The sequence below is a fragment of the Phocoena sinus genome, chromosome 5 (genome assembly GCF_008692025.1).
Source record: "Phocoena sinus isolate mPhoSin1 chromosome 5, mPhoSin1.pri, whole genome shotgun sequence".
Taxonomy (NCBI): domain Eukaryota; kingdom Metazoa; phylum Chordata; class Mammalia; order Artiodactyla; family Phocoenidae; genus Phocoena; species Phocoena sinus.
This window is the reverse complement of record NC_045767.1, coordinates 139,397,897-139,424,988: the sequence shown is the minus strand read 5'-3', so window position 1 is coordinate 139,424,988 and position 27,092 is coordinate 139,397,897. Positions and strand designations below refer to the sequence as shown.

General features: G+C 40.4%; 2 protein-coding genes across 6 annotated transcripts in view; one reads left to right on the top strand and one right to left on the bottom strand.

Moving 5' to 3' along the window:
- The first annotated feature begins 699 nt into the window (after window positions 1-699).
- Window positions 700-20,775, top strand: TDO2 (tryptophan 2,3-dioxygenase). Its single transcript, XM_032632642.1, has 12 exons — window positions 700-796; window positions 1,018-1,123; window positions 2,462-2,552; window positions 4,494-4,564; window positions 5,417-5,544; window positions 7,041-7,227; window positions 8,457-8,564; window positions 15,623-15,734; window positions 16,343-16,400; window positions 17,777-17,856; window positions 18,429-18,519; window positions 20,247-20,775. Exons 1-12 carry the CDS (start codon window positions 762-764, stop codon window positions 20,398-20,400), a joined length of 1,221 nt encoding a protein of 406 aa, XP_032488533.1. The 5' UTR covers window positions 700-761; the 3' UTR covers window positions 20,401-20,775.
- The window catches only part of CTSO (cathepsin O), a 24,956-nt gene continuing 17,047 nt past the window's right edge, over window positions 19,184-27,092 (bottom strand). For 2 of the 5 annotated variants that reach the window (XR_004349987.1, XR_004349989.1), the window contains exons 7-9: window positions 26,424-26,516; window positions 20,905-24,304; window positions 19,184-19,575 (exon numbers count right to left, since the gene is read on the bottom strand). Coding sequence is in view for 2 of the 5 variants with exons in the window: in XM_032632644.1 (XP_032488535.1) it covers window positions 24,803-24,894; window positions 26,424-26,516 (185 nt within the window). In the remaining 3 variants the exon portion in view is untranslated. Of the gene's footprint in view, window positions 24,305-24,477; window positions 24,895-26,423; window positions 26,517-27,092 lie in introns of those variants that run through there. The other 3 variants (XR_004349988.1, XM_032632643.1, XM_032632644.1) reach the window with 3 other exon arrangements.

Here is a 27,092-nt window from a genome sequence, read left to right as displayed (position 1 = left end):
ATTATATATTGTATCCTGGAAAAAAAAAAAAGGAAAAAAGAAATAAAAATAAAAACTGTCTGCAGACAAAGTGGGATGACTGCCACTGCCTGGTGGTCGGGGTATGACAGGTGACCAGTGAATTAATAATGTGCATTTAAGTTCCAATTCAGTCCAGCAGCCTAACTGCTGCTAGTCATTAGCTGAGATTCAGGCCAGAAGAGCTAGGAAGAGGGGCTGGAAACGGGGTTTAAGCATGAATCCTGCGTCTGTTACATAACGAATTTCTTTCCCCAGAGACTTTCGAGGTCCGTTTGTAGCTGAGGAGTTGTAAGAATATTCAAATCTGAGACTGAGAGAATAAATATGTGTTTTTCTCATACAGTGTACAAGCTCATCCTCTTATACACCGTGACACTATGAAAATGTGCCCTTGGGACAGAATAGTTAAATCTTCGGGTTGTTCCCTTTGCCTCTTACCGAGTTATTTGTTGCTTGCTACTGTGGATGTGAAAGCAGAAGTTGACAAGTCCAATATTCTTAGGCAGAACACTGACACTTCTAGCAAACAAACTCTCCCAAACACAAATCCACTCTAACGTTTACCAAAGTTCAGCTTCTGTTCCAGCTGAAACAAGAGGCTTGGTAAGAGACACAGAGGGGCTGATTGGCTGGGCAGGGTGGGCAGGGTCCATAAAAGGCAGCTGTGGAACATCTGGGGGGCAAAGACATCACCCGGCCAGAGGCAAAGCTCAGGGCTCCTGTGACAGCACGTCTTCACCATGAGTGGGTGCCCATGTTTAGGAAGCAGCTTTGGGTGAGTATTTACCTCTATCCTAAGTATGGGTAAGCTCTTAGGAATGTCAAGTATGAACACTAATTTCGGAATTTCAAAAGCAAGGGTGAACACAGTCACCCTTCTTCCCTTGTTTAATAATCTACTTTGAAAGGTTAGCAATAAGGGAATTCTCGTCACTCCTATGATTAGTTACTGTTCTTTTTCAAGCTGTTTTTTTCTTCTCACTTTTTCATCTGCAGATATGCTTTTAAAAACCTCTCTGTACAAGGCAGTGAAGAAGACAGATCACAAATGGGTGTGAATAGAGCCAGTAAGGGGGGACTTATCTATGGGAACTACCTGCAAGTAAGTGGCAGAGTCCTCACAAGGAGGAACTTTCATTGCTAAGCGCTAGGTGACATTTTCATGTTGGGGTTTTTGTTCGTTTGTTTGTTTGTCTTCTCAGTCGTCAAATAGTTTTCTGGACCTAAAGATATCTCTTTTCATACACATGTATGCTTTTTCAAGTTTTGTTAGAACAAGTCAAGAGACTCGTATGTGAAGATTCACCTGCTTGACAGAAATACAGTGAAAGCAGAGAATGCAGAATCCAGGCCGAGGACACATGGGATAAGATAAAGTGTAGATAACTGGCAGGCGTTGCACGACTTGTATACCTGAGACCTGGTTACTGAATCCCAGCCTAGACAATTGCAAATGTAGCCAGAACATTTTCTCTTTTAAATTCTTTATCGTAAACTAGAAATGTTGAAGGCGTATGTTTAGAAGAAAGAAAGATGTTACAAAGAGGCATTTGGAGATTATTTTTATCTCTCTCTTTTTTTTTTTTTGGCCATGCCATGCGGCATGTGGGATCTTAGTTCCCCGACCAGGGATTGAACCCATGCCCCCGAGGTGGAAGCGTGGACTCTTAACCGCTGGACTGCCAAGGAAGTCCCTGGAGATTATTTTTAAGACGTGAAGTGATTAGAGCCCTTGATGCCCTTGTTGGTGGGTTTCTAATGATGAGCTGACAGGCAACGTTAAGGTCTTAGAATCGACTCTTTAGGAGAATAAAAGAGCAGCAGACACACAGTAGACTAACCAAGCTATGAAGCTTTTATAGATGGAAGGGACATGAGGGTCAAGAGATGGGGCAAGAGATGGAAGGGACATGATTTCTCAGTGAGGGTAACAGCATTTGTTACGCTAGATTCCTACCAAATATACTTTCTTCTGAAAAGAATAAAACTCATAAATTCAACTCACTCTTTATGAAGACACATTAATTGTTTAAAAGAAAGTAGATTGGTTCCTGAGCATTTGGGATTTGGGGGACTTTTTTCAGTATTGTATTCTATTTATTAAAGTTGGTAAAAATCTAATTTTGCGATTTCAAAATCAGTCTTTCTTTGTAATCTTTTTTCCAGCTTTATCAAGACATAATTAACACATAACATTGCATAAGTTTAAGGTGCTCGCACGTTGATTTGATGCACTTATATATGGCAAAGTGATTACCACCAGAGCATTAAGTCACATAATAGCCATTTCTTTTTTTTTGCGGTGAGAACACTTAAGACCTAGTATGTAATGCATTGCCATTAACTATAATCACTATGCTGTACGTTAGATCCACATAACTTATTCATCTTGTACCTGGAAGTTTCTACAAAATCAGTGTTTCTATTTTTTTGTTTAAAGTTGGAAAAAGTTTTGAATGCTCAGGAACTTCAAAGTGAAATAAAAGGAAATAAAATCCATGATGAGCATCTTTTCATCATAACTCATCAAGGTAAGCTGCACACAAGATTGGACGGTAGCTATTCATAGGAATTTTCCACCAGTAATGAGGAAAGATACCACACTTTTACCTGTAAGACGGCGGAGGACTAAGAAATCACCGTCGTTAGGATGCTTGCGAATACTTCGCTACCAGATAAGTTCTCATAGGACCCCCTTCTGCGATTTATAACAGTCTACTTTCTGCTACCTCGGTGTTTGTTGGATCAGTTAGGACTCTGTCCTAAACCCAAGGGGGCTTTCTATCTCTTGGAACTCACGAAGAATTTGCAAGCTAAGATGTCACGTTTTTTCCACTCGGAACGTTAGGAGACTGTTTTCAAGAAACAGATCCCTCACATTTACTGTAACTTTATATATCCTACAGAGAGCTGGTACTAAACAGGAATGTGAATTTTGTCTAAAATGTGTGTTCCTACTCTCCATACTTCTGCTTCTGGGTAGTGGTTTTTAACGTAGAGTCCTTGACTTTGGAAGTTTAGGAAATCCCTGAACTCTTTGAAATTTTGTGCAAAATTTCACAAACATGTCTTTCAGAGGTCTGTGACCCCCAAACCTTTAGATTTCCTCTAAGTCTGTTGGTGTCATAATACTGCCCTCTGGCTGACCAGGGCCCAGTGACTCATGTGGGTCGGTCTGCATTTCTAGATGTTTCCTTGTCCTATCAATTCTTTGTGCCTTTCCCTCAAATGAGTGTTTTCTTCACGGACTGGCTAAGATGATCGTCTCCTTTGAGTTAAACAAAATTAAAAATGGAAAATAATGGGGCTAATGTGTTACTTCTCCTGTATTTTATGTTGACATTATCAGTGGCTCGAAGGCAAAATCAGCAGGGGAGGAATCACCGCAGGGCAGCACACGCTGGGAATCAGAAATTTGTTTCGAATCCCATCTCTACCATTAAAGATGGTGGAACCTCGGCCAGGTTTCTTGACCAGTAATTCTCGCCATTTCCCCACCTGCACAACGGAAAGAATGACTGTTTCCTCTCATGCAGAGTTGTGAGGATGACACGAGTAACGTGCGCTCAGCACTGAGCTCAAGGTAGAGGACACAGTCAACACACAACGAATGGTAGCACCTATCGTCTGATGGGGAGACTTTCCTTCCATCAGAACACGTGGTCAGGGGGTCATGGGACCAGCTACACAAAGTTAAACCTGAAAACGTGACTCACAGACTGATCCAAAAATATATTTGGTTTGCTCTTTTTGTCCACATATGGAAAACAGATTTCTGAAAGTCTCCTTAAATGTAATTTAAAGGTATAATTTGATCCCCTTCATTAGTACAGAAGCACAGCCTGTGCCCAAACAGAAGACACCAGCGATCACGAAGGTGACTGGTTTCCGTGCTCCTCTAATGGCTACACTGGCTGTTTAGTTCATCTATTTATAGAATAATCACCCAGCATTTATCTTACGCCAAACACTGTGCTAGGAACTGAGGGAAATAGATGAGTATGACAGAGTTTCAGCCTGTTCATAGCTTGTCCTCCCCATAGGGTCCAAGTCCCTAGAAACAAATACGTTGTCGTACTCATTAGGTTAATGTGTATTAGGGTCTCACTCTATAGAAGTTTAGTATCACTTCCACTTCTCCACACACCTCCAGCTTCCACACGGGAAGTCAGATTTAGATTACGTGCTATATCCTCAAGGACATTAACAATATTTTGTTGAGAGAAGTCGTTTGGAAAATAACGTAAAGCATATGGATAACACGCCTGGCATATTCAAGCACTCAATAAAAGGAGGCTGTTATAACTTTATCACTAATATTTGTTTGTAGCATAAAATGGGGCTATGTTGGCCTTTATTGAATTTTGAGTTCCATTTTGATTTCTCTTTCAGTGTGTTAACAGGGTCTTTCATATAATTATGGTCAAAAGGCTCCCATCACTTTCCAACTGACAATGATTTTCCCCTCGCAGCTTATGAACTCTGGTTTAAGCAGATCCTCTGGGAACTGGATTCTGTTCGCGAGATCTTTCAGCATGGCCACGTGAGTTGCCGTGTCACAATATTGTTTTCATACTTTTCTTGGAGAAAGTAGAAAGTGTTATTAATGGGAAAAGTTTAACACCAAATGGTGGAATTATAACATAACGGGGGAAAAAAGTTTGTAGCGGAGAAGAGTTTAGTCACATCTTCCCAGCCTCGTCATCACCTTGCTTCAAGGTTCCTTTCCAATTTTAGTTTCAAGCCCCTTGCTTAGAACCCCATATTTTTCCCTTAAAAAAAAGTTATGACGAACGATGGTGGATTGCCAGGACAGCTAATGCCGATTCGTTCATCAGTAGGTACCAGAATTGTATTTCTACTGAACGTCTGCATGGGAAGACAGGAGCAATGGTGAGGAAAGGAGACGGAGAGAAAGAGGAGGGGAAAGTGGGAGGGGATGCGGGGGAGGGCAGAGAGGGGCGCCCCGCGAAGCTCCCGCAGCCTCCCTCCCAGCCCGCATCCTGCCCACACCTTCCTCCGCCCTTGGAGGACACAGGACCCAGCCTTGGGTCCCCCAGCTCGGAGCCCCTGCGCCAAGGGGGCAGGGAGGAGAGAATATCCATCCTCGGACAGTGCCCTCCTCGTACCTGTGAACGCAAACCCCATCCGTCTCAGCGGCAACTCCCGCCTCAGGATGGAGCCCACGGACCCAGGGGTCTGCTTAACCTGCACGCACGGGTCCCCATGTTCCCCTGGACTTTATTCCTTAAAGCAAAACTAGCAGAGACATTTTAGTGCCAAGGTCCCTCCTTCGAGTAGAGACGGCATGAACAGGAACACATTGTTATTTACACTCTATTTAGTGTCTTCCAGAACTGAGGCCTGAGGACTCTGTTCATCTCCTAACCCCCAGGTCAGGGATGAGAGGAACATGCTGAAGGTGGTGACCCGAATGCACCGAGTGGGCGTGATCCTCAAGCTCTTGGTCCAGCAGTTTTCCGTCCTGGAGACCATGACAGCCTTGGACTTCAACGACTTCAGGTGTGCACGCGGCTTTGTCAACACGCAGGGGTTACCCTCCCATTCTGATGGGCTGGAGAGAACGTGTGTGCTGTGTTGTGTGACGTAAGAAGCCTGTCCTGCTGACACTTTGTCACTGGGAACCCTCAGGAATCATCACCACACGCGTTTAAGCAGCTACTGAAAATACTTCATCCCTTTCCTCTTACATATGAACGCAGCACGGTCCGTGAATTTCAATTCATCGTGTGTACCCAATTTTTATCCCAAAAGGATTTTAGACAACTTACCAGAATGGCTAAAAAGGCTGATATAATACACATAACTAAAGTTAAATGATTAAAAACTAAAAATAAAAGAGAAACAGGAGTGACATATAAAGAAACATGTCCGTGTAAGTTATGGATTAAACTATAAATTTTATTTTTTAATATTTTTACATTTTTATTCTATATTGGAGTATAGTCGATTAACAGCTATACTCAGGTGTGTTAGTTTCTGGTGTACAGCTAAATGATTCAGTTATACATATACACGTATCTATTCTTTTTCAAGTTCTTTTCCCATTTAGGTTATTACAGAATATTGAACAGTTGAACTATAAATTTTAGAGGTACATATCCAGGAAGATATCTATCTATCTATCTATCTATGAAATCTTTTCTCATAACCAAAATTTGAGAAGAAATCTTCCTAAGAGCGTCAGGTGCATTTACTGATGGAACAGACAGTGTCTTCTACATATTTGACGATCAAATGAAAAGTGGTAGAATTTCTTTGTAGTATATTTAACAACTTGAAGTTTTAGTACCAGTTAGATGAAGGAAATTTGTAAGGATGTGAGAGTTATGTGGGGTGGGAGTACTCACACCTTGTGATGCCCTATTTTGTGCTAGGCAACATCCCATTCACTTTACTTGTAGGGTCTCACCAGTGCTCATAATAATACTAGGTAGTGAGATTAATGAATTGAACTTTAAAGAGAAATGGAATAATATATATATTTTTGGCTGCATGGCTTGCGGGATTTTCCCCACCAGGGATTGTCCCTGGGCCACTGCAGTAAAAACTCCAAGCCCTAACCGCTGGACTGCCAGGGAATACCCTTGAATAATACTTATAAAGAAACTTTTAGCACTATTGAATGAAAAATATTGCTCAGTGTTCACCTGTCTTTATCTTAGGAAAAGCTTAGTATACACACATGCATGTACGTGTCTGCACGTGTACGTATAAGTTTACATGTAAACACACACACATAGATAAACACACACACACATACACATATGTGTATATACATACACAAACATCAACTGACAGTGACAATGATGGCTAGGACCTCGTTGTCCTGATTTCGGTGAAGTCCAAGTCCGGGGTCCAACGCTAGGCAGTTGTGTGTGGTGATGCCTGGGAGAGTCACACTGACCACCTTTCCCAACAGACGAGACCCTTGCGGCGATTGACCATGACAACAATCTCCTCCCTCCTCTTCTGTCCTCCCCGACCTGTTCTCACAGAGAGTACTTATCCCCGGCATCAGGCTTCCAGAGTCTGCAGTTCCGACTGTTAGAAAACAAGATAGGGGTTCTTCAGAGCTTGAGGGTCCCTTACAACAGAAGACACTACCGTGATAACTTCAGGGGAGAAGACAACGAGTTACTACTGAAGTCCGAGCAGGAAAGGACCCTCCTGCAGCTGGTGGAGGTGTGTGTGCAAAGGCCACTGGGAACGCCTAGCTCAGCACACCTGGTTACTTGAGCTTCTGCGACACCCGGATTTTAAAATTCATATCAAAGTTGGGTCGTGTTCATTGCAAATAAGAAAAGAATGAATTTATAGAAATACTTTAGCTGGTAAATTCCACTAATTAAAATATTAAAAGCTCTCTTGAGAACTTCAGAGAAATTTATATAATCAATGATATGTTAATATTTAATAACCTCCTTATCTTATTATAACAATCCTTTTAAATATTCCTGCTAAGCCACATTGGATTAGCTGATTTTTAAATTGGGTATGGTTATTTATTGAATGAGATTTATTTCTTTAAAATATTCCATAATTGAAAAGTTCCACAAGTTGTGTTTCTTAATTAAACTAAATCACTAAGATTCTATCCTTCAGAATTCTTTCCCTTCATATCTTACTTCTCTGTGGGTCTGTAAATGGCCTTGAGGAATTATTAATTTGTTTTTGCATAAGTAAATTATTAAATAAGGATTGTATAGTCTTGATTTCCATGACAAAGTCTTTTCCTTTGCAAATTCAGTTTTTATTTTAGTGAATTATACTCTGCTCACTAATCCCCTGGGCATTGTAAGTGTAGATTTAGGTTAATAAATTATAGATAATGCTATTTAATGGCTTATAAAGATAGAGAAAGAATCAGAAAGCTAATTTCAAAACGAAAAATAGGCTAAGTGAGAACCCACAGAGATGCACAGATTCGGTTTTATTTCTAGATTAAAAATCCTGTAGCATCTTAAAATAATTGAGCAGTCAGTTGACTTCAGAGTTGCTAAGTGTACAATGTCCCTGTGTTTAGAAGAAATCATATCTCATACATGTCATGATTCCTTCAGCTCCTAAGACATAAACTATTTTGAGAATAAACCAGAAGCCCTCATTAAAAGAATGTATAGATATGTTCATAGATTTATAGAAAAAAATTGGGATTTCTGTAATAATATATTTCTTAATAAAGAGTAAATATCTTTAATGTGATTTCCTTTAAGATTAGGAGAATAAAACATTGCTATTTTATAAATGAAGAAATTGAAGGGAAAGAGAAATATTTACACACAAAAAAACTCAGGGTGTATGTTTCTCAAAACCATGAAAATTTTCTATTTCAAGTTCATAAATGTTTGTTACAAAGCATTTTACATAGTTTAAATTTTACAATGTATTTACTTGAAAAATATTTATTTCAGGCATGGCTGGAAAGAACCCCAGGTTTAGAGCCACATGGATTTAACTTCTGGAGAAAGTTTGAAAACAACATTGTCAAAGGCCTGGAAGAAGAATTCACAAGAATTCAGGTGTTTGTGAAGCCATGAGTAAACATAAGTTTGCTACAGGAGAAGTACTGGGAATTTCATTTTCACCATTTTCTATTAATCTTTCATTTTCCTCATATTCTTTCACAAATGCATCTGCTTGGACTATATGACATGATTGATTTAATCTTACTGATGTGCAAAATGAAAATTAAATGAAGAAGTTGATTGTAAGCAAGACTTTGAATAGATGAGACTAATAGACCTTTCTCATTTATATTGAACATATCACGTTATGACCAGTTCTAGACAGAAGTGGGCTCACAAAGGACCAGTGATCCAATACACTAAGCCATATAACTTTCCTTCACTCTGATGTGTTTGCTGAGTTCTTCTTATTGGCTCTCAGACAATGTCAAGTTTCTCTCAGTTAAAAAAAAATATATTGTAGATTCCTCAATTTCCCTCACGTTATGGGCCCCATATCCTTTCTTCATGACCAAATTTCTTGAAAGAGTTGGTTCAATTCTACACCTTGAGAGGCTGTGTCACGAGGTGTTTAAAGCAGGGACCTAATGCCACAGTCATGGGTCAAGTCCCCCCGTCCCTGCTTGGTGACCCTGTGCCATTGAACCTCTCCTGCTACCTAACCTCTCTTTGCTTCACTCCTTTCATTGGCAAAATAGAAAATATGAGTATCTACCTCATAGGATTACTGTGAACATTACATGAGATTCATATTCGCAGAGTATTTAGAACAGCGGTCAGCATGGTTATTTCTTTTTCTCCATCTAATTCTTGCCCCGGTTCAGTCTGCCTTCCTGTCCTTCATTCACAAATGGTCACTGGTACCTAAATCCAATGACCACATTTATCTCCATTTTACTTCACTTCCTACTGGCTTTACTACTAATGACTACTTACACTTTCTTGAACATTTTCCCCCATGGTTTTGGTATCAACATTGTGTCTTCATCTAGTGTGCTGACCCTTGCTTCTCTCTCTCCTTTTCACAAGGCATGGGCTCAGATCCCTTGCATTCCCGCTCTGTCCTCTTCCACCAGTGAACTCGTTTATACCCACTGCTTCAGCATCTGCTAAGACACGAGTAATCCTCAACTGTTTAGCTTAGTTAGCTCCTTAAATTTCTTTTTTTCTTTCTTTTAAAAAAATATTTATTTGGCTGCTTCAGGTCTTAGTTGGGGCGGGATATTTTGTTGTGGGGTGGGGGCTCTTCCTTGAGGTGCACGGGATTCTCTCTAGTTGTGGCTCGCAGGCTCCAAAGTGCATGGGCTCAGTCAGTAGTTGTGGTGCACGGGCTGTTGCCCCGCGGCATGTGGGATCTTAGTTCCCTGACCAGGGATCGAACCCACATCCCCTGCATTGGAAGGCGGATTCTACTTTATTTTTAATCTTTTTTTACTTTTTATTTTTTTAACATCTTTATTGGAGTGTAATTGCTTTACAAGGGTGTGTTAGTTTCTGCTGTATAACAAAGTGAATCAGCTACAGGTATACATATGTCCCCATATCTCCTCCCTCTTGCGTCTCCCTCCCACCCTCCCTATCCCACCCCTCTAGGTGGTCACAAAGCACTGAGCTGATCTCCCTGTACTACGCGGTTGCTTCCCACTAGCTATCTCTTTTACGTTTGGTAGTGTATATATGTCCATGCCACTCTCTCATTTCGTCCCAGCTTACCCTTCCCCCTCCCTGTGTCCTCAAGTCCATTCTCTACGTCTGCCTCTTTATCCCTGTCCTGCCCCTAGGTTCCTCAGAACCATTTTTTTCATAGAGTCCATGTATATGGGTTAGCATATGGTATTTCTTTTTCTCTTTCTGACTTACTTCACTCTGTATGACAGACTCTAGGTGCATCCACCTCACTACAAATAACTCAATTTTGTTTCTTTGTATGGCTGAGTAATATTCCATTGTACATATGTGCCACATCTTTATCCATTCATCTGTCAATGGACACTTAGGCTGCTTCCATGTCCTGGCTATTGTAAATACAGCTGCAATGAACATTGTGGTACACGACTCTTTTTGAATTATGGTATTTTCAGGGTATATGCCCAGTAGTGGGATTGCTGGGACATATGGTAATTCTATTTTCAGTTTTTCAAGGAACCTCCATACTGTTCTCCATAGTGGCTGTATCAATTTACATTCCCACCAACAGTGCTAGAGGGTTCCCTTTTCTCCACACCCTCTCCAGCATTTATTGTTTGTAGATTTTCGATGATGGCCATTTGACTGGTGTGAGGTTGATACCTCATTGTGGTTTTGATTTACATTTCTTTAATGATTAGTGATGTTGAGCATCCTTTCATGTGTTTATTGGCAATCTGTATATCTTCTTTGGAGAAATGTATATTTAGGTCTTCTGCTCATTTTTGGATTTTTTTTTTGTTTTTTTGATATTGAGCTGCATGAGCTGCTTGTACATTTTGGAGATTAATCCTTTGCCGATTGCTTCATTTGCAAATATTTTCTCCCATTCTGAGGGTTGTCTTTTCGTCTTGTTTATGGTTTCCTTTGCTGTGCAAAAGCTTTTAAGTTTCATTACGTCTCATTTGTTTATTTTTGTTTTTATTTCCATTTCTCTAGGAGGTGGGTTAAAAAGGATCTTTCTGTGATTTATGTCATAGAGTGTTTTGCCTGTGTTTTCCTCTAAGAGTTTTAAAGTGTCTGGCTTTACATTTGGGTCTGTAATCCATTTGGAGTTGATTTTTGTGTATGGTGTTAGGGAGTGCTCTAATTTCATTCTTTTACAGGTAGCTGTCTAGTTTTCCCAAAACCACTTGTTGAAGAGACTGTCTTTTCTCCATTGTATATTCTTGCCTCCTTTATCAAAGATAAAGTGACCATATATGCGTAGGTTTATCTCTGGGATTTCTATCCTGATCCATTGATCTATATTTTTGTTTTTGTGCCAGTACCATACTGTCTTGATGACTGTAGCTTTGTAGTATAGTCTGAAGTCTAGGAGCCTGATTCCTCCAGCTCCATTTTTCTTTCTCAAGATTGCTTTGGCTATTTGGGGTCTTGCATGTTTCCATCCAAATTGTGAAAGTTTTTGTTATAGTTCTGTGAAAAATGCCATTTGTAGTTTGATAGGGATTGCATTGAATCTGTAGATTGCTTTGGGTAGTATAGTCATTTTCACAATGTTGATTCTTCCAATCCAAGAACATGGTATATCTCGCCATCTGTTTGTATCATCTTTAATTTCTTTCATCAGTGTCTTATAGTTTTCTGCATACAGGTCTTTTGTCTCCTTAGGTAGGTTTATTCCTAGGTATTTTATTCTTTTTGTTGCAATAGTAAATGGGAGTATTTCCTTAATTTCTCTTTCAGATTTTTCAGCATTAGTGTATAGGAATGCAAGAGATTTCTGTGCATTAATTTTGTATCCTGCTACTTTACCAAATACATTGATTAGCTCTGGTAGTTTTCTGGTAGCATCTTTAGGATTCTTTAGGTATAGTATCATGTCACTGCAAACAGTGAAGAAGTTTTACTTCTTCTTTTCCAATTTGGATTCCTTTTATTTCTTTTTCTTCTCTGATTGGTGTGGCTACAGCTTCCAAAACTATGTTGAATAATAAGGGTGGGAGTGGGCAACCTTGTCTTGTTCCTGATTTTAGTGGAAATGGTTTCAGTTTTTCACCATTGAGAATGATGTTGGCTGTGGGTTTCTCATATATAGCCTTTATTATGAGGAGGTAAGTTCCCTCTACGCCTACTTTCTGGAGGGTTTTTATCGTAAATGGGTGTTGAATTTTGTCAAAAGCTTTTTCTGCATCTATTGAGATGATCATATGGTTTTTCTCCTTCAATTTTTTAATATATATCACACTGATTAATTTGCGTATATTGAAGAATCCTTGCATTCCTGGGATAAACCCTACTTGGTCATGGTGTATGATCCTTTTATGTGCTGTTGGATTTGTTTGCTTGTACTTTGTTGATGATTTTTGCATCTATGTTCATCAGTGATATTGGCCTGTAGTTTTCTTTTTGGGGGACATCTTTGTCTTGTTTTGTTATCAGGTTGATGTTTGCCTTGTAGAATGAGTGTGGGAGTGTTCCTTCCTTTGCTGTATTTTGGAAGAGTTTGAGAGGGATAGGTGTTAGCTTTTCTCTAAATGTTTGTTAGAATTTGCCTGTGAAGCCATCTGGTCCTGGGCTTTTGTTTGTTGGGAGATTTTAATCACAGTTTCAATTTCAGTGCTTGTGATTGGTCTGTTTATATTTTCTATTTGTTCCTGGTTCAGTTTCAGAAGGTTGTGGTTTTCTAAGAATTTGTCCATTTCTTCCAGAAATTGTCCATTTTATTGGCATATAGTTGCTTGTGTTTTTTTCTGATTATCCTTTGTATTTTCTTCAGTGTCAGTTGTTACTTCTCCTTTTACATTTCTACTTCTATTGATTTGAGTCTTCTCCCTTTTTTTCTTGATGAGTCTGGCTAATGGTTTATCAATTTTGTTTATCTTCTCAAAGAACCAGCTTTTAGTTTTATTGATCTTAGCAATTTTTCCTTCATTTCTTTTTCATTTATTTCTGATCTGATCTTTATGATTTCTTTTCTTCTGCTAACTTTGGGTTTGTTTTGTTCTTCTTTCTCTAATTGCTTTAGGATACGGTTAGGTTGTTTACTTGAGATGTTTCTTGTTTCTTTAGGTAGGATTGTATTGCTATAACCTTGCCTCTTAGAACTACTTTTTTTTCACACACACACACACTGTATTTTTCTTTTTTACAAGAGATAAATAAACTGACACCAAGGATTGTAAATGGATGACCACAACAAAATTAGAACTGCTTTTGCTGCCTCCCATAGGTTTTGGGTCATCGTGTTTTCATTGTCATTTATTTCTAGGTATATTTTGATTTCCTCAGTGATCTCTTGGTTATTTAGTAGTGTATTGTTTAGCCTCCATGTGTCTGTATTTTTTTTCCTGTAATTGATATCTAATCTCATAGTGTTGTGGTCAGAAAAGATACTTGATACGATTTCAATTTTCTTAAATTTACTAAGGCTCGATTTGTGACCCAAGATATGATCTATTCTGGAGAATATTCCATGAACACTTGAGAAGAAAGTGTATTCTGTTGTTTTTGGATGGAATGTCCTATAAATACCAATTAAGTTCAGGTTGTTTAACATGTCATTTAAAGCTTGTGTTTCCTTATTTATTTTCATTTTGGATGATCAGTCCATTGGTGAAAGTGGGGTGTTAAAGTCCCCTACTATGGTTGTGTTACTGTTGATTTCCCCTTTTATGGCTGTTAGCATTTGCCTTATGTATTGAGGTGCTCCTATGTTGGGTGCATAAATATTTACAACTGTTCTATCTTCTTCTTGGATTGATCCCTTGATCATTATGTAGTGTCCTTCTTTGTCTCTTGTAATTGTCTTTATTTTAAAGTCTATTTTGTATGATATGAGAATTGCTACTCCAGCTTTCTTTTGATTTCCATTTGCATAGAATATCATTTTCCAACCCCTCACTTTCAGTCTGTATGTGTCCCTATGTCTGAAGTGGGTTTCTTGTAGACAGCATACATATGGGTCTTGTTTTTGTATCCATTCAGCCAATCTATGTCTTTTGGTTGGAGCATTTAATCCATTTACATTTAAGGTAATTATCGATATGTATGCTCCTATTACCATTTTCTTAATTGTTTTGGGTTTGTTTTTGTAGGTCTTTTCCTTCTCTTGTGTTTCCTGCCTAGAGAAATTCCTTTAGCGTTTGTTGTAAAGCTGGTTTGGTGGTGCTGAATTCTCTTAGCTTTTGCTTGTCTGTAAAGGTTTTAATTTCTCTGTCAGATCTGAATGAGGGATTCTTGCTGGGTAGAGTAATCTTGGTTGTAGATTTTTTCCTTTCATCACTTTAAAGATGTCCTGCCGTACCGTTCTGGCTTGCAGAGTTTCTGTTGAAAGATCAGCTGTTAACCTTATGGGGATTCCCTTGTGTGTTATTTGTTGCTTTTTCCCTGCTGCTTTTAATTTTTTTTTTTTGTATTTAATTTTTGATAGTTTGATTAATATGTGTCTTGGCATGTTTCTCCTTGGATTTATCCTGTATGGGACTCTCTCTGCTTCCTGGACTTGATTGACTATTTCCTTTCCCATATTAGGGAAGTTTTTAGCTATAATCTCTTCAGATATTTCCTCAGTCCCTTTCTTTTTCTCTTCTTCTTCTGGGACCCCTATAATTTGAATGTCTTGGTTCAAGGACAACTTCTGCGGGATGTTCTTACCCAACCTCTCTGTTACTATAAGTTATTATGGACAACACTGTTCCTTTACACCACTGCCTATGGTTGAAATTTAACTTAAGTTTTCAGTGTTTCAGTCCCACCAGATAGAGATCAAGGGACTCAGTTTTGCTCATGATTTTTATCTCTATCACATTAGCTTTATTTACTGAATAAATCAATAATCAATTGGCTATAGTGTGCACACACATTCTTACCACACAGTGTGGTTGTTCTGATGAATTGTGGACAATTGGGGAAATGGATTTTTGCTCCAGCCCAAGTAATTGAGTTGTAAGTAGCACATGTGTTGTAAGCAGGAAAATAAGGATTTCCTTAAACAAATAAATAGATATCAAATAAATAAAAATATAACAGTGGAAAATATCTAAGGAATTGTATTTCTAGAATACTGCACTGAAGATAGAATTTCAGTTGAATTAGTAGTATCTCTGACTAGGAATTCTTAATTTTTCCTAAGTGGAATTACTTTACTGCCTGTATTAAATAATTGCTGTCTAAAATTAGACCATTATTGACCACTTGTAGTTACCTCCAGCTTTGCCCATCTGAGTCCAGTTTTCTTGATATTTATGAAGAGAGTATTTGGATTTAACAAATCATTTAAACTTAAACAAAAGTATAGAACCAGTGGTATGAGGAAGGTCCTATCTCATAAGCCGTAATTTCCAAGCTGCAGTGTTAGATGATATAGTACATATCCTAAGTACACCCTTTCTGCACCCAGCTAGTTTTTTCTCACAAGCAATGTTTTCTAAAATAAGGATCTCTTCTCTCTTGGGAATATTAATGCAGTATTTTCCCCAAAGGCCAAGGAAGAGTCAGAGGAAAAGGAGGAACAAAAGGCTGAATTTCAGAAGCAGAAAGAGGTGTTACTATCCTTATTTGATGAGAAACGTCATGAGCATCTCCTTAGTAAAGGTAGGCATTTCTATTCCGAGGATCCTTCCCCTGGAACGTAAGACCGTGAGATCAAAAAGTCAAACCTTACTTGGGGGGAAGAAATGCACACTGATATTTCCACTCATAGGAGCAAGGAATTTTTCATTTGTTGTGAAAGTTAAGTATTTTCTATACCAGGTTTCTCTTTTTTTTTAAGTGACTTAAAATATATTTAATAAACCTTATTTTATAATTCTATAATTTATTTGAAGTATTTCCAATAAGGTATTCATAAACGATACAGGAACTTAGTATTTAGGAAAAGAAAAAAGGTCAAGTCCTTTTGTATGTGGCTGCTTATTGCTTGATTTCTAACCCTGCCTATTTAAAGGTTTTGAGAATTTAAAGTACGTGTACATATATATATATATATGTATATATATTTAAATTTGTCTTTTAAAATCTAATATTAAAATAATGTTTCAAATGATAGTTTTCCAAATTCAAGCTAAGGGATAAAATATTTAAATGAACATTCACATTCTTTTCTAAAAACATGTGACACAATTATTTAAGGTGATGATTGCCAAGTGAACATGAGTGCCTTAAATTACCTATTAAATTAAAACTTGCTATGTGTCTTGCAGGAGAGAGACGGCTATCATACAAAGCACTTCAGGGGGCCTTGATGATATACTTTTACAGGTAAAAGCAAATCAAAAGAGGAGAATTAAGGCATACAGCATGATAGTTATTTATTTTTGGTTTTCTTTGGCTGCGCCGCACGGCTTGTGGGATCTTAGTTCCCCAACCAGGGATGGAACGTGTACCCCTGGTAGTGAAAGCACTGAGTCCTAACCACTGAACCGCCAGGGAATTCTCAAAAGAGGTGAATTAGAAGTAAAAATGGAGGAGTAGATACAGATAATACATCCAGTATAAAGCTTATACATTGCAATCATAGTTTTAAAAAAATCATTTAGATTTGGCGGGGGTGGGGGGGAAGCTTAGAAAATAATCGTGAAGTTTCATGAGGTTTTTCTTTATTTTAAATAGTAAGAGTCCAATTTTATACCTGTGGTGGGTAAAAAAACATAAAAATACACAGAAATTAATCAATATCCTTTTCATTAAATTCTGCAGTGTTATGTACATTAAGTGTCCTAAGGATTCAAAGTTTAATCTGTCTCAGAAACTCAGCCATGAAACTGGTTCATGTCACTTAATGATGTTGTTATTCCTGTTTTGTAAAATGAAATAGAATGAAGTGAAAACACCTTATAAACTGTTGTTCTCCTTGTTCAGCAATTTCAAGTCTAACTGTCTTCACCATCCACAGTGTCTGGGGCATCCACGTCCTGTCCTCCTAGCCACGTGGGTGAACGGCCCATCTTTGTGTTTCATAGATTAAATGTGTCAGAGCAATAGATGGCACACTAGTGAAAAGCAAAAAATAAATTAAAAAATCTGTGTTTACTGCATGTCTTACTTACTTGGGTTTATTTTTAAATCCTGTCCCATCTATTTTTCAGAATGACAGCATAAAAAACCCTTCTGTTTTCCTCAAATGTTAGTAAGCATATGCTATTCAGGCTTATGTATCCTCGGCAGAAAATGCACTGAGAGAGCTGGGGGATTAGATGAAAAAGGAAACAAATATATCAGAGGGAGCTGTAACAAGCAGTCTTCGTTTTCACGTTTTAACATCTTTGCCTGGAAGAAGTTTCTTACTGTTATTGGCTAGAAATTCCGAGATGGTGTCCATGTCTGCCTTTTATGAGAAGGGGTGTGGGGTGCGACTCTGGCTGGTCACTTCACGTCTATCGAGGAATGTTCTAGACTCTTACACACATGCTGCAACATGAGTGGTGTTAAGCCCTTTTATGAGATGAGGAAACTAAGCCTGGGAGAGAGATCAGAGCTGTCACAGCTCCTAAGAGGCAAAGGGGATGTTTGTTTCAGGCCCAACAGATGGTAGAACGTGTGTTCTTCCTGACACACTGGACTTGCCTGAACACTTTTTATTATTATTATTATTACTATTATTTACTACTATTATTATTATTCTTTTTCTGCCCCAGGGAAGAGCCCAGGTTCCAGGTCCCTTTCCAGCTGCTGACCTCGCTCATGGACATGGACTCGCTCATGACCAAGTGGAGATGTAAGTCCCCCCGGATCCCCCAGAGCTGCTCCCTCCCTGGCACCCTCCCCTCCCCCACGGCGGTGGGTGGGGGTGGGGCTCCGTCGTAAAAGCAGCCGAGCAGCCGCTCTCAGGGCCAACCCATCCAGGGCGCGGCAGGCGCAGTGCCCAGCGCTCACAGCTCCTCTGTGGGCCCAGGAAGACGCTGGGTTTGATAATCAGAAGAAACAAGCAGGCTTAGGGTCGAAGCAGATTTCGCTTGTATTAGCAATGCACTCCTCTCGGCGTCAGTACAACTTGAAAATATAATTTCAATAGTTCGAGTTCATGGAGGAAGGGCCCCATGAGGACACGAGTAGCGAGGGCTCATGTAAGTCGCAAGGCCTCCGTCCACGGCGTCCGAGGGCCGAGCGTGCCTAAGGATGGACGGACGCCCCGCGCAGCCTGGACCAGGCGGGGCGCCGGGCAACCGCCTGGCACCCTCATCCGCTCACACCTGCGCCTTCCACACAGCTGAGGGATAAGGGGAGGTGATAAGCGTTACCGACCCCTTGTCCTTGGCGCACGTGGAGCTAACGCGTGTGTCTGTCTAGACAACCACGTGTGCGTGGTGCACAGGATGCTGGGCAGCAAGGCGGGCACCGGCGGGTCCTCGGGGTACCAGTACCTGCGCTCCACGGTGAGGTAAGCCGGGCATCCCCCCTCATCTCGGGGACCCACCAGCGCCTTTTTCCCCACGGAGATGCGCCTTATCTAGGAAAAGTCACTTATACTCCCTCCTGTCTGGACTGCCGGCAACCCATGTATCCTTAGATTAAGGGACTCCTGTGGGAGCCTTCGGAGGTCACTGCAAACATCCTTAGATCTGGAAATTCATCATTGCATCCTGGGATGCGAGGGGGCGGGGTACCGATGTCTGCATGACCTGCGAGGGCAGGAGCCAGGTAACCCAAGAAGCCTTTTCAACTTATTCTGGCTCAGGTCTGGGCTAGACTAAGATGGGTATCATTGATTCCGCCGAAGTCCTCCTGGCCAGATGAATGACACAGCTGAAAATAGGTTCTTGTTTGCTGAGATGACTCTCTTGTATAGGATAAACACTACTCCCATGTGCTCCAGAGACTGCCTTTTTATATTGTTTACAAGGAAAGAAAGCAACATTTACCGAGCACTTCAAACATGCTATAGAGAGATTTCTAGGACATTCATGTTCTTACCTTATTTAGTATTCACAGTATTATAGATAGATGGACATACAGATAGACAGAAACATCTGAGAACTGGGAAACTTACAGAGCCCCGCGGGAAAGGAGAATCGAGAATAAATTAGATTTAGTCTCCAAAATTCTTTTTTAACTTTATTGAAGTATAGTTGATTTACAATGTTGTGTTAATTTCTGCTGTACAGCAAAGTGACTCCAAAATTCTTTATAATTCACTCTTTTCATCCCTACTCTTACTACCTGATTAAGTTATAAAACACAGTGTTTCTATTTTCATCATTTGTAGAGATTTTCAGTTTCCCCGGGAATAAACGCTAGGCTGAATGATTCACAAAAGTTATTGGTTTGAATTTTCACAGTCATTACACATTTTCTCTCTTCCTGGGAATAAATTCTGTGAGCAGCGTGAAACTGTAAATGATTGTACAAAACGAGCACAGCCATCAGGGGTGGCAGGAACGGTGAACACAAACAGCCTTCCTGGTGTGTCATTTTCTCATTAGATCTTCGCAAAGGCCTGGTTAGAGGAAGGGATTGTAGTTTTTATCTTAGAGTTAGAAACCAAAACACTGAGCTTTAGACAACTTGCCCAGGGTCACATGAGTTGCAAATGAGAGCAAAATTTGAACGCAAATTTGACTTCAAAGACAAATGTTCTTCTGCCATAAAACTGCAAGGTAAAATAGCTCACTAACAAACACATGGCAATTTTAAATGTGAAAATCACTCTTATAGACATTTATTATAAATCTAAGATGGCATTTCAACTTATTAATGCACTCATGTCACTTACGTGGCAGCAACTTAATGGGTGGGAAATATTTTCCGATGAACAGCTAGGAATTCTGTGTGCTTTCGATTTATAATTTTGCATCCCGTCCTTTAAAAGTCAGAAACTAGGACACACCCTTATCTTTATGAAGGTAGCATGACAGTAATAAAGCTCTAGGTTTTAATCTGGACCAGCCTGGTCCGGATCACTGAAACACGTAATATGGTTTTATGGGCATGAAACTTGGATGTGGAAGAAAAATGAAGCAATCTTAATACTAATACTCTTTGATATATACAACATGGAACATACAATAATGAATACTTATTATTTATGGCAAAATATCATTATTTGAGAAATTTAAAAATCTTTCATGTCAGTAAGTCTAAAACGTCTGTATATATGTGCTTCTCCAGTGACAGGTACAAGGTGTTTGTAGATTTATTTAATCTCTCAACGTATCTGGTTCCCCGACACTGGATACCGAAGATGAACCCAATTATCCATAAGTTCCTTTACACAGCTGAATACTGTGACAGCTCTTACTTCAGCAGTGATGAATCAGATTAGAATCATCTACAAAAATTTATGAAGAACATTGATTCCTCAGTCTGTGGTCTTCATTGTCTATGAATTTTCATGACTATGCAGGCTCCTAATGTAATATGTGTTTGTACATATATACAGCATATATAGCAGTGTAGCACTGATTCAATCCTAAGGATAATTTCATTACCTCATGTTTGTGACGATATCAGACCCAACAGTAAGAAATTCAGTTACATTGTAACATTGTACCTAGTGTTTTCCTATTAGAGACAATGTCCCTGTGCTTACCTTAATGTAACCATTTAATGTAATCATTTTCTGTTTCATACCTTATAAGCTTGTAAACTTCAGCTATTTCAAATATTTTATGCAATAAAATGTGTCATTCTGTACAAAGGTGTTCAATCAAAAGGTTTTGTAAATAGTAAATAAACTTTAGCCTTTTGACATACACTGTTTTGGAAACATTGTTTGTATTTGTTAGGACTCTTGGTGACCAAGGACAGAAATCTATCGGAAACTTACCTGCAGGGGGTTTATTGGGCAGTTTCTCCCGTAGCTCCCAGAAGTGAGAGAGGCTTGGGGAGCCTGGAGGCACCGGGATGGATCCAGCTCCTGGAGAACGCCATTCCCCAAACCTTGGAGGACCTCCGTCTCACCCCTTCTTCTCTGTCGGCGCTGGCCTCGCTCTGCCCTGTGGGCACCGGCTCCATCCTCAGGCTGTGTCCCTCTCCCTGCACCTCTGGACTCCCCCCGGCCCCATGGCACGTGTCTGGCAGCCAGAGCCCACCCTAGCGCACCGCAGAAATGAGGTAGCGGGGAGTGTTCTTTCCAGAGGAAAGGAGAGGTGAACAGAGGAAGCAATGACCCGGTTCGTTCGGCATAAAATGGGTTAGATCAAGAGTTTAGATCACACAGGAGTTCCTTTCTTCTTTTTCTAGCTCAGTCTGTCAATACCTAGTGAAATTCCTGTTATGAGGGGAGTACAAAATATTATCAAAGAAATCTGGAACGCACAGCCAACTTGACCAAGGGTGCTTATCTACAGCAAGCGGTGGGTTCTTGATGGAAGTGAACGATTCTTCGGTCTCAATTACAATTTTCTTATAAGGATCATATTGTCTAGTTTGTCTCTACATTATTTACATATACTTGCTTTTGCCTCCATGGCGTGTGTGTGTGTGTGTGTGTGTGTGTGTGTGTGTGTGTGCAGGGACAGGTACATGGTACCAGATGGTGGTTAAGCTGAAAAATCCAGAGACAAGTAGCGAGGCCAATGACACTCCCTTTGAAATAAGTCAGCAAGTTTGAGATCAAATGCATCTATTCATTATCTACTTTGGTCCAAACCACCAGTTTAATCCCCAGTTTCCTCTCTATGTATTGGGATAAAATACTTATAATCTTGGCTTTTTCTCAGGAAGTAATGAAGAAATATGTTACTGGATATTCCGTCCATCAAGATGCCTGGAATAAATGCTATTTGTCAAGGCACATTCTTTTAATAGACTCAATGAATGATCTGATTTAGTTATTTTTATCTCTGTTTCTTGGTGTGACTAGGTTATATAGGTGTAGTTTTTTTCAAATGATGTATCACTAATTCTTACGTAAATGTCGAAACCACTCATAATGCCAGTTAGTACCCTTGCCCCGTTTAAACTTGCTTCTAGTGCCTACGACCCACTTTCAATAATTCTTAAATGAATCATGAATCCCTGTAAGGCTAATTTAGTATTTACTCTGAGATCCCAGTGAAATCACATCCAGGAACATCGTGGCTATTTTCGTTATGACTCCTAATTATTATGTGAAGATCTCATTGCTCTCCTCTCGGCCTCACGGGCGGACGTCCAGCAGCTGGTCAGTGCGGGAGCACAGCACACGCCCACGTGGAACAGCAGATGGTGAGGCTGAGAAGGCAGGGAGGGGCCTCTTTGGGAAAAGCTCATTTAGAAAAGTTGATATGTTACCTTTTAGGCACCGGGAGCCCCTGAATGGGCTAAAACGGAGGGATAACGTGAAAATGGTGTCTTTTAGAAATGTAAACCCCGGGGACACAGAGCAGATGGGTTATCAATCCGTCCGTCACAAACACCCGGGGGGCTGACGAAACAGTTTCCAAGTCCTCAGGTGGCTCCTGGTCTGGGGGCCGTACTCGAGAAGCCCCAGACTGAGGGACAAGGGGTCTGGTGGGTCGACTCCTGAGCAGCGGGGGTCAGAGATGTAACTCAGAAGGGTATTCATCTTTGTAAAAGAGTATCAGAAAAGCGTTCATACGTTACGGGAATTAGTACATGAACACGAACTGGAACGATCAAGACACAAGTCCTTTCTGGCATAGCTGGATATTTAGAGTATTAGTCAAACAGAATATCAACTCATCATTTCTAGACCTGGGTCAACACATACTCTTCTGAAATCGCTTCTCGTTGGTGTAAGGAAAAGAAATGGTGTCTTGTTTTCGATTTTCTTCTAGTAAGGAGAGTGATGAATAAAGGCCAACCGTGAGAGGAAAAATGGGATGTTGCAATTTTTTTCAGTGGTTATTGCCACCTCTACAATTTTGCTTTTGAGGTAGTCTACGCTGGACCGCGACCGTGAATTTGAGACAGGAGATACTTACATACTTAGGACTTGATACAATTTTGTCATTTAACTCACACAATACGATTCAATCAGAAGAGCAGCTTTCATGCTCTGAGGCTCTTACACGGCCAAGCATAATGACCCTGCGAAAGAGGAGATGGACCTCGAGGACCAGGGACCACGTGGAAAGCCACAGGGATGCACGAAAAAGTAGTTAGGATGGAGTCTGGGAAAAATAAGCAGAAAACTGGGACAACAGAGGCTGGGAAACACATTTTGGCTGATACCCCAGATTAATGAGGTTGAACTTTGAAAGAGGTGGTGCGTCCAAATGATGGGCGGACAGACAGGTGAGGTCCTGATGCTGATAAAGGCTTAGAGACAACTGGAGCCAAATAAATGGCCCTAAATTGAAACGAAAGTAAACAATGAGACTTCTTTCGCCAGGGAAGCCGCACCACCAGGAGGATTTAGAAGTTTCACGGCCAAGAGTAAGGGAAAGAGTGAGAAAATGTGAGAAGACACACCGTTCCTCAATCCGCAAGAACAAAGGAGGAGATAAAACGTACTGGAACCCTCCGGGCCGTGAAACCCCCAAATAATTTGTCTTCCAGGCAAGGCTACTTGAGATTTTCCTATCACTTGGTTGCCATATTGGTCATTTAGTTTCAATCAGGCTAGCTGTCTGCCTTAAAAAGTAACTTTGTCTCTTTGCTTCTTTCTACGTGATCTGCGCAGGTCACGGGTCAGCACCATGTGCTGGGGAAGAGCAACTGGCCTTTCAACATTCCTTTGAAATTCCATCCTGGAGGGCTGGGAATACAACTGCGAGGGGCACACCTAGCTCTAGGCTGGCTGTTCTTGTATGCAGGGCAGCTTGGGCTGGTGATTTTATCCCATAAAGGAAAAGGGATTCTTATCACCTCTTTAATCCGATTGGAAATACGTCATTAAAAATAAAGAAACGGCAAACAGAAACAACGATCAAACAAACCAGACAACAGCCTTTTCAGAGTGAAGAGACCTAAAGTATCTCCTAATCTGACCGTCCTCCCAGTAGGAAACTGTCCCACAGACTTCCTCCCAGGTCATGGTGCTGGTTTTCTTCCTTCTGACCTTGTCCATCTCTCTCTAAGAAGAGAACATTCTACAACTTATCAATAGTTTCAGCAGGACCAGGCCCTAGAGCCTGTCTTTTGTGGGTAGTTGCAAAAGCCTAAAGGTGAAAATGCCAAGAATGAAGTATCGCATCTCATCGTGAGCCTTCGGTTTTGTATCTGTCTCTTGATCTGGCGAACATATCACACGAATACAGCAGAAACAGATTCTGCAATACCTGAGAAAAAGGAAACGGTCAGTACTACTCTATTTCCTCCTTATATGCCTTTTAAATAGCAAATTAAAACAATTTTCATTTGGGTTCGGGAAGAGTTAATATCTACTAAGAAAATCACTCACTGGTGATAGCTACCTGTCCATAGCGACATGGCAACCTCACACGCAGATATTAGACGAGATACCTAATATTTTTATTTCAAGAAACTATTAAAAATCCCCAAACGACTTATGAACTGAACAGGTGAATGTATCTGAAATCTGTGTCGCACTCATACATATTGCTTAGAGGCAATATGAGAATTTATAGGACTATTTTAAACACAATTTGAAAGTTTAACTTCTAAGATTTGAACTTCAACAACATTTCAATAAATCACCAGCGTGCTCTGCGGTCGCAGATCAGAATGTCGTGGCGGAAGTGATCAAACATCCTATTTGAAGACTGGATTCCTCTGTGATTAGCTGCGTCTTTGAAATCTCTTGGGGCCACGGAATGCTACCCGCCTTCCGCAGCTGGTCGTGAGTAATGTGACCATCCCAGGGATGTAACTTTCAGGAAACACTCCCTTTCAGAAAGGATCTGGATTCCTGTATAATGACGAACCAGGCAGGCCTTGGAGACTTAAACCGGGAAACGGGTACAGGGCAAAGATGATCTCGACTCATCTTTGTAGCTGGGGGCTGGGAAGAGGTGGGGATGCAGTGATGCTGAACCAGCATCCGGATCACGTCCTTGCAGCAACCCTGCCAGGGCTGTGAAAGCAGCCGCCCCTCAGCCCAGATGCAGGCCCCTCACTCCGCAGCTGGGGATAAACTGTGGGGGCAGCAGGGCTTCCAGGAGTGGCAGTGGCCCTTTATCTGCAGAGCCCCAGTGAAGCTGAAAGCAGAAGCCTGGCAGGGGTGCTTGCGCTCTGGCTGAAAAGCTTCTGTGAGGCTGACTCTTGTTAATAAATAATTTATGAAAAATTGTTTACTGGGGTGACTGAACAGGCCATTTACTAAACTACACGGATGCCGCTCTGTGGAACGACTGAGCTGTCGCCGCTAGACTGAATCAAAATATAAGCTCTTAAATTTTTCCATAACTCTTTTTTTCTTTTTTCTTTTTTTTTTTTTTTTTTTTGCGGTACGCGGGCCTCTCACTGTTGCGGCCTCTCCCATTGCAGAGCACAGGCTCCGGACGCGCAGGCTCAGTGGCCGTGGCTCACGGGCCCAGCCGCTCCACGGCATGTGGGATCTTCCCGGACCGGGGCACAAACCCGCGTCCCCTGCATCGGCAGGCAGACTCTCAACCACTGCACCACCAGGGAAGCCCATCCATAACTCTCTTTTATCATAAATATCACAGCCTGGGGTGTTCTACAATTTTTAAAAAGTTGTATACACAGCATAGTTTGGGTCCAACTTGATTCAGAAAATATGCTGATTTTCTAGATCAAAAATTTTAGAACAGAATTTGAATATGGATTTTAGAATACGTTTAACATACTTAAATGACTACTTTAATTTGATTTGTTGTTAATTAATAAAAAATGTTATTCAACAAAAGAGCATGTTTGGCATTCTTTTAAGCCTCTCAATTCCAGTGAGTAGAATTTTTTGCTAGAATTTTGTAGGTGACAAGGGGCATATTAAATCAGAAACAACCCTAATAGTCCGATTTTCACCCATTTTGATACAAAGAAAAAGTGATTCTTGATGATCCTAGAGAAGGTATTATAATACATAAAATAATGGAAAGTAATACAATTATAAAAAGTAAATTTGGAATTGGAGACATTTCTGGAGAAGCTCAGCCTCCTAAGTGGAGTGTTTTCTGGTTTTGGAAGTAGTTAACTTCGGTAAATTTCCGCCATGTCTTACAATGTTTTGCTCATTACACTGGCTTTCACTACAGCCCCTCTTCCTTTTAAAAACATGAATGTGTACAGTAGTGTCTTTTTTAAAAAACACTGTTGTATTTTTATCAATTAGTTAAAGGATGACAATTCTTACTGTAAAAGTGATCTAAGTATCCTGGACGCACACTATGGACTGGATGGGCTATAATTTTAATCTATTCGAAGTCTCTCCCTTGACATTTAGCCTGGAGTTTTGAATATCAACTCACGACTCACCACAAATGTTTCCTCCCATTTTTACGTGGACACAGCCGTCTATGCCCCAGGAAGTTCCCCAGGAGTTCCTCACGATCCAGTACGGAGTACTTCCTAAAAAACATAAAACAAATCTTGGAGAACATATTTGTGGTGAAAGAATGTTTATCTAAAGTTCAGTTATTGAAAAGTGCAGTGGCTCTAAGAAAAAGATAAAAAATGTAATGAACTGCTAACAAACCAGCCAAGTAAACTTGATCAGTACTAGTGTCACACGCCAATCAATGGAAAATGTGTTTGAATTCATTTCACTTAATGCAGTGGCTGCAGAAAATGAAAACACACATCCTTTTCCAGGGACTTAGAAAAAGGAAAAGAAAGAAAAAACAGGATCCTTAGATAAGCATGATGAAATAATAAGCACTTCTCTTTCCCAGCAGTTACCCTAAACGTTCCAGATGGAGAATGCCCATTATTTAGATCACGAATTTAGTGTCATTTCAACAAGACATCTACCAGATTGACAGTGGGACCCGCAGGGCGTGTATACCTGGAAGTTTAGTGAAAAGGTGTAAAGCTCATGAGGACTTAGACGTAATAGGACCAGGTTTCAGTGTCTTAAAGGATGGCAATCACTTGTCAAGCTGGAGTTCAAGCTGCAAGGCAATTGGTCACATCTCCCCAGCACTC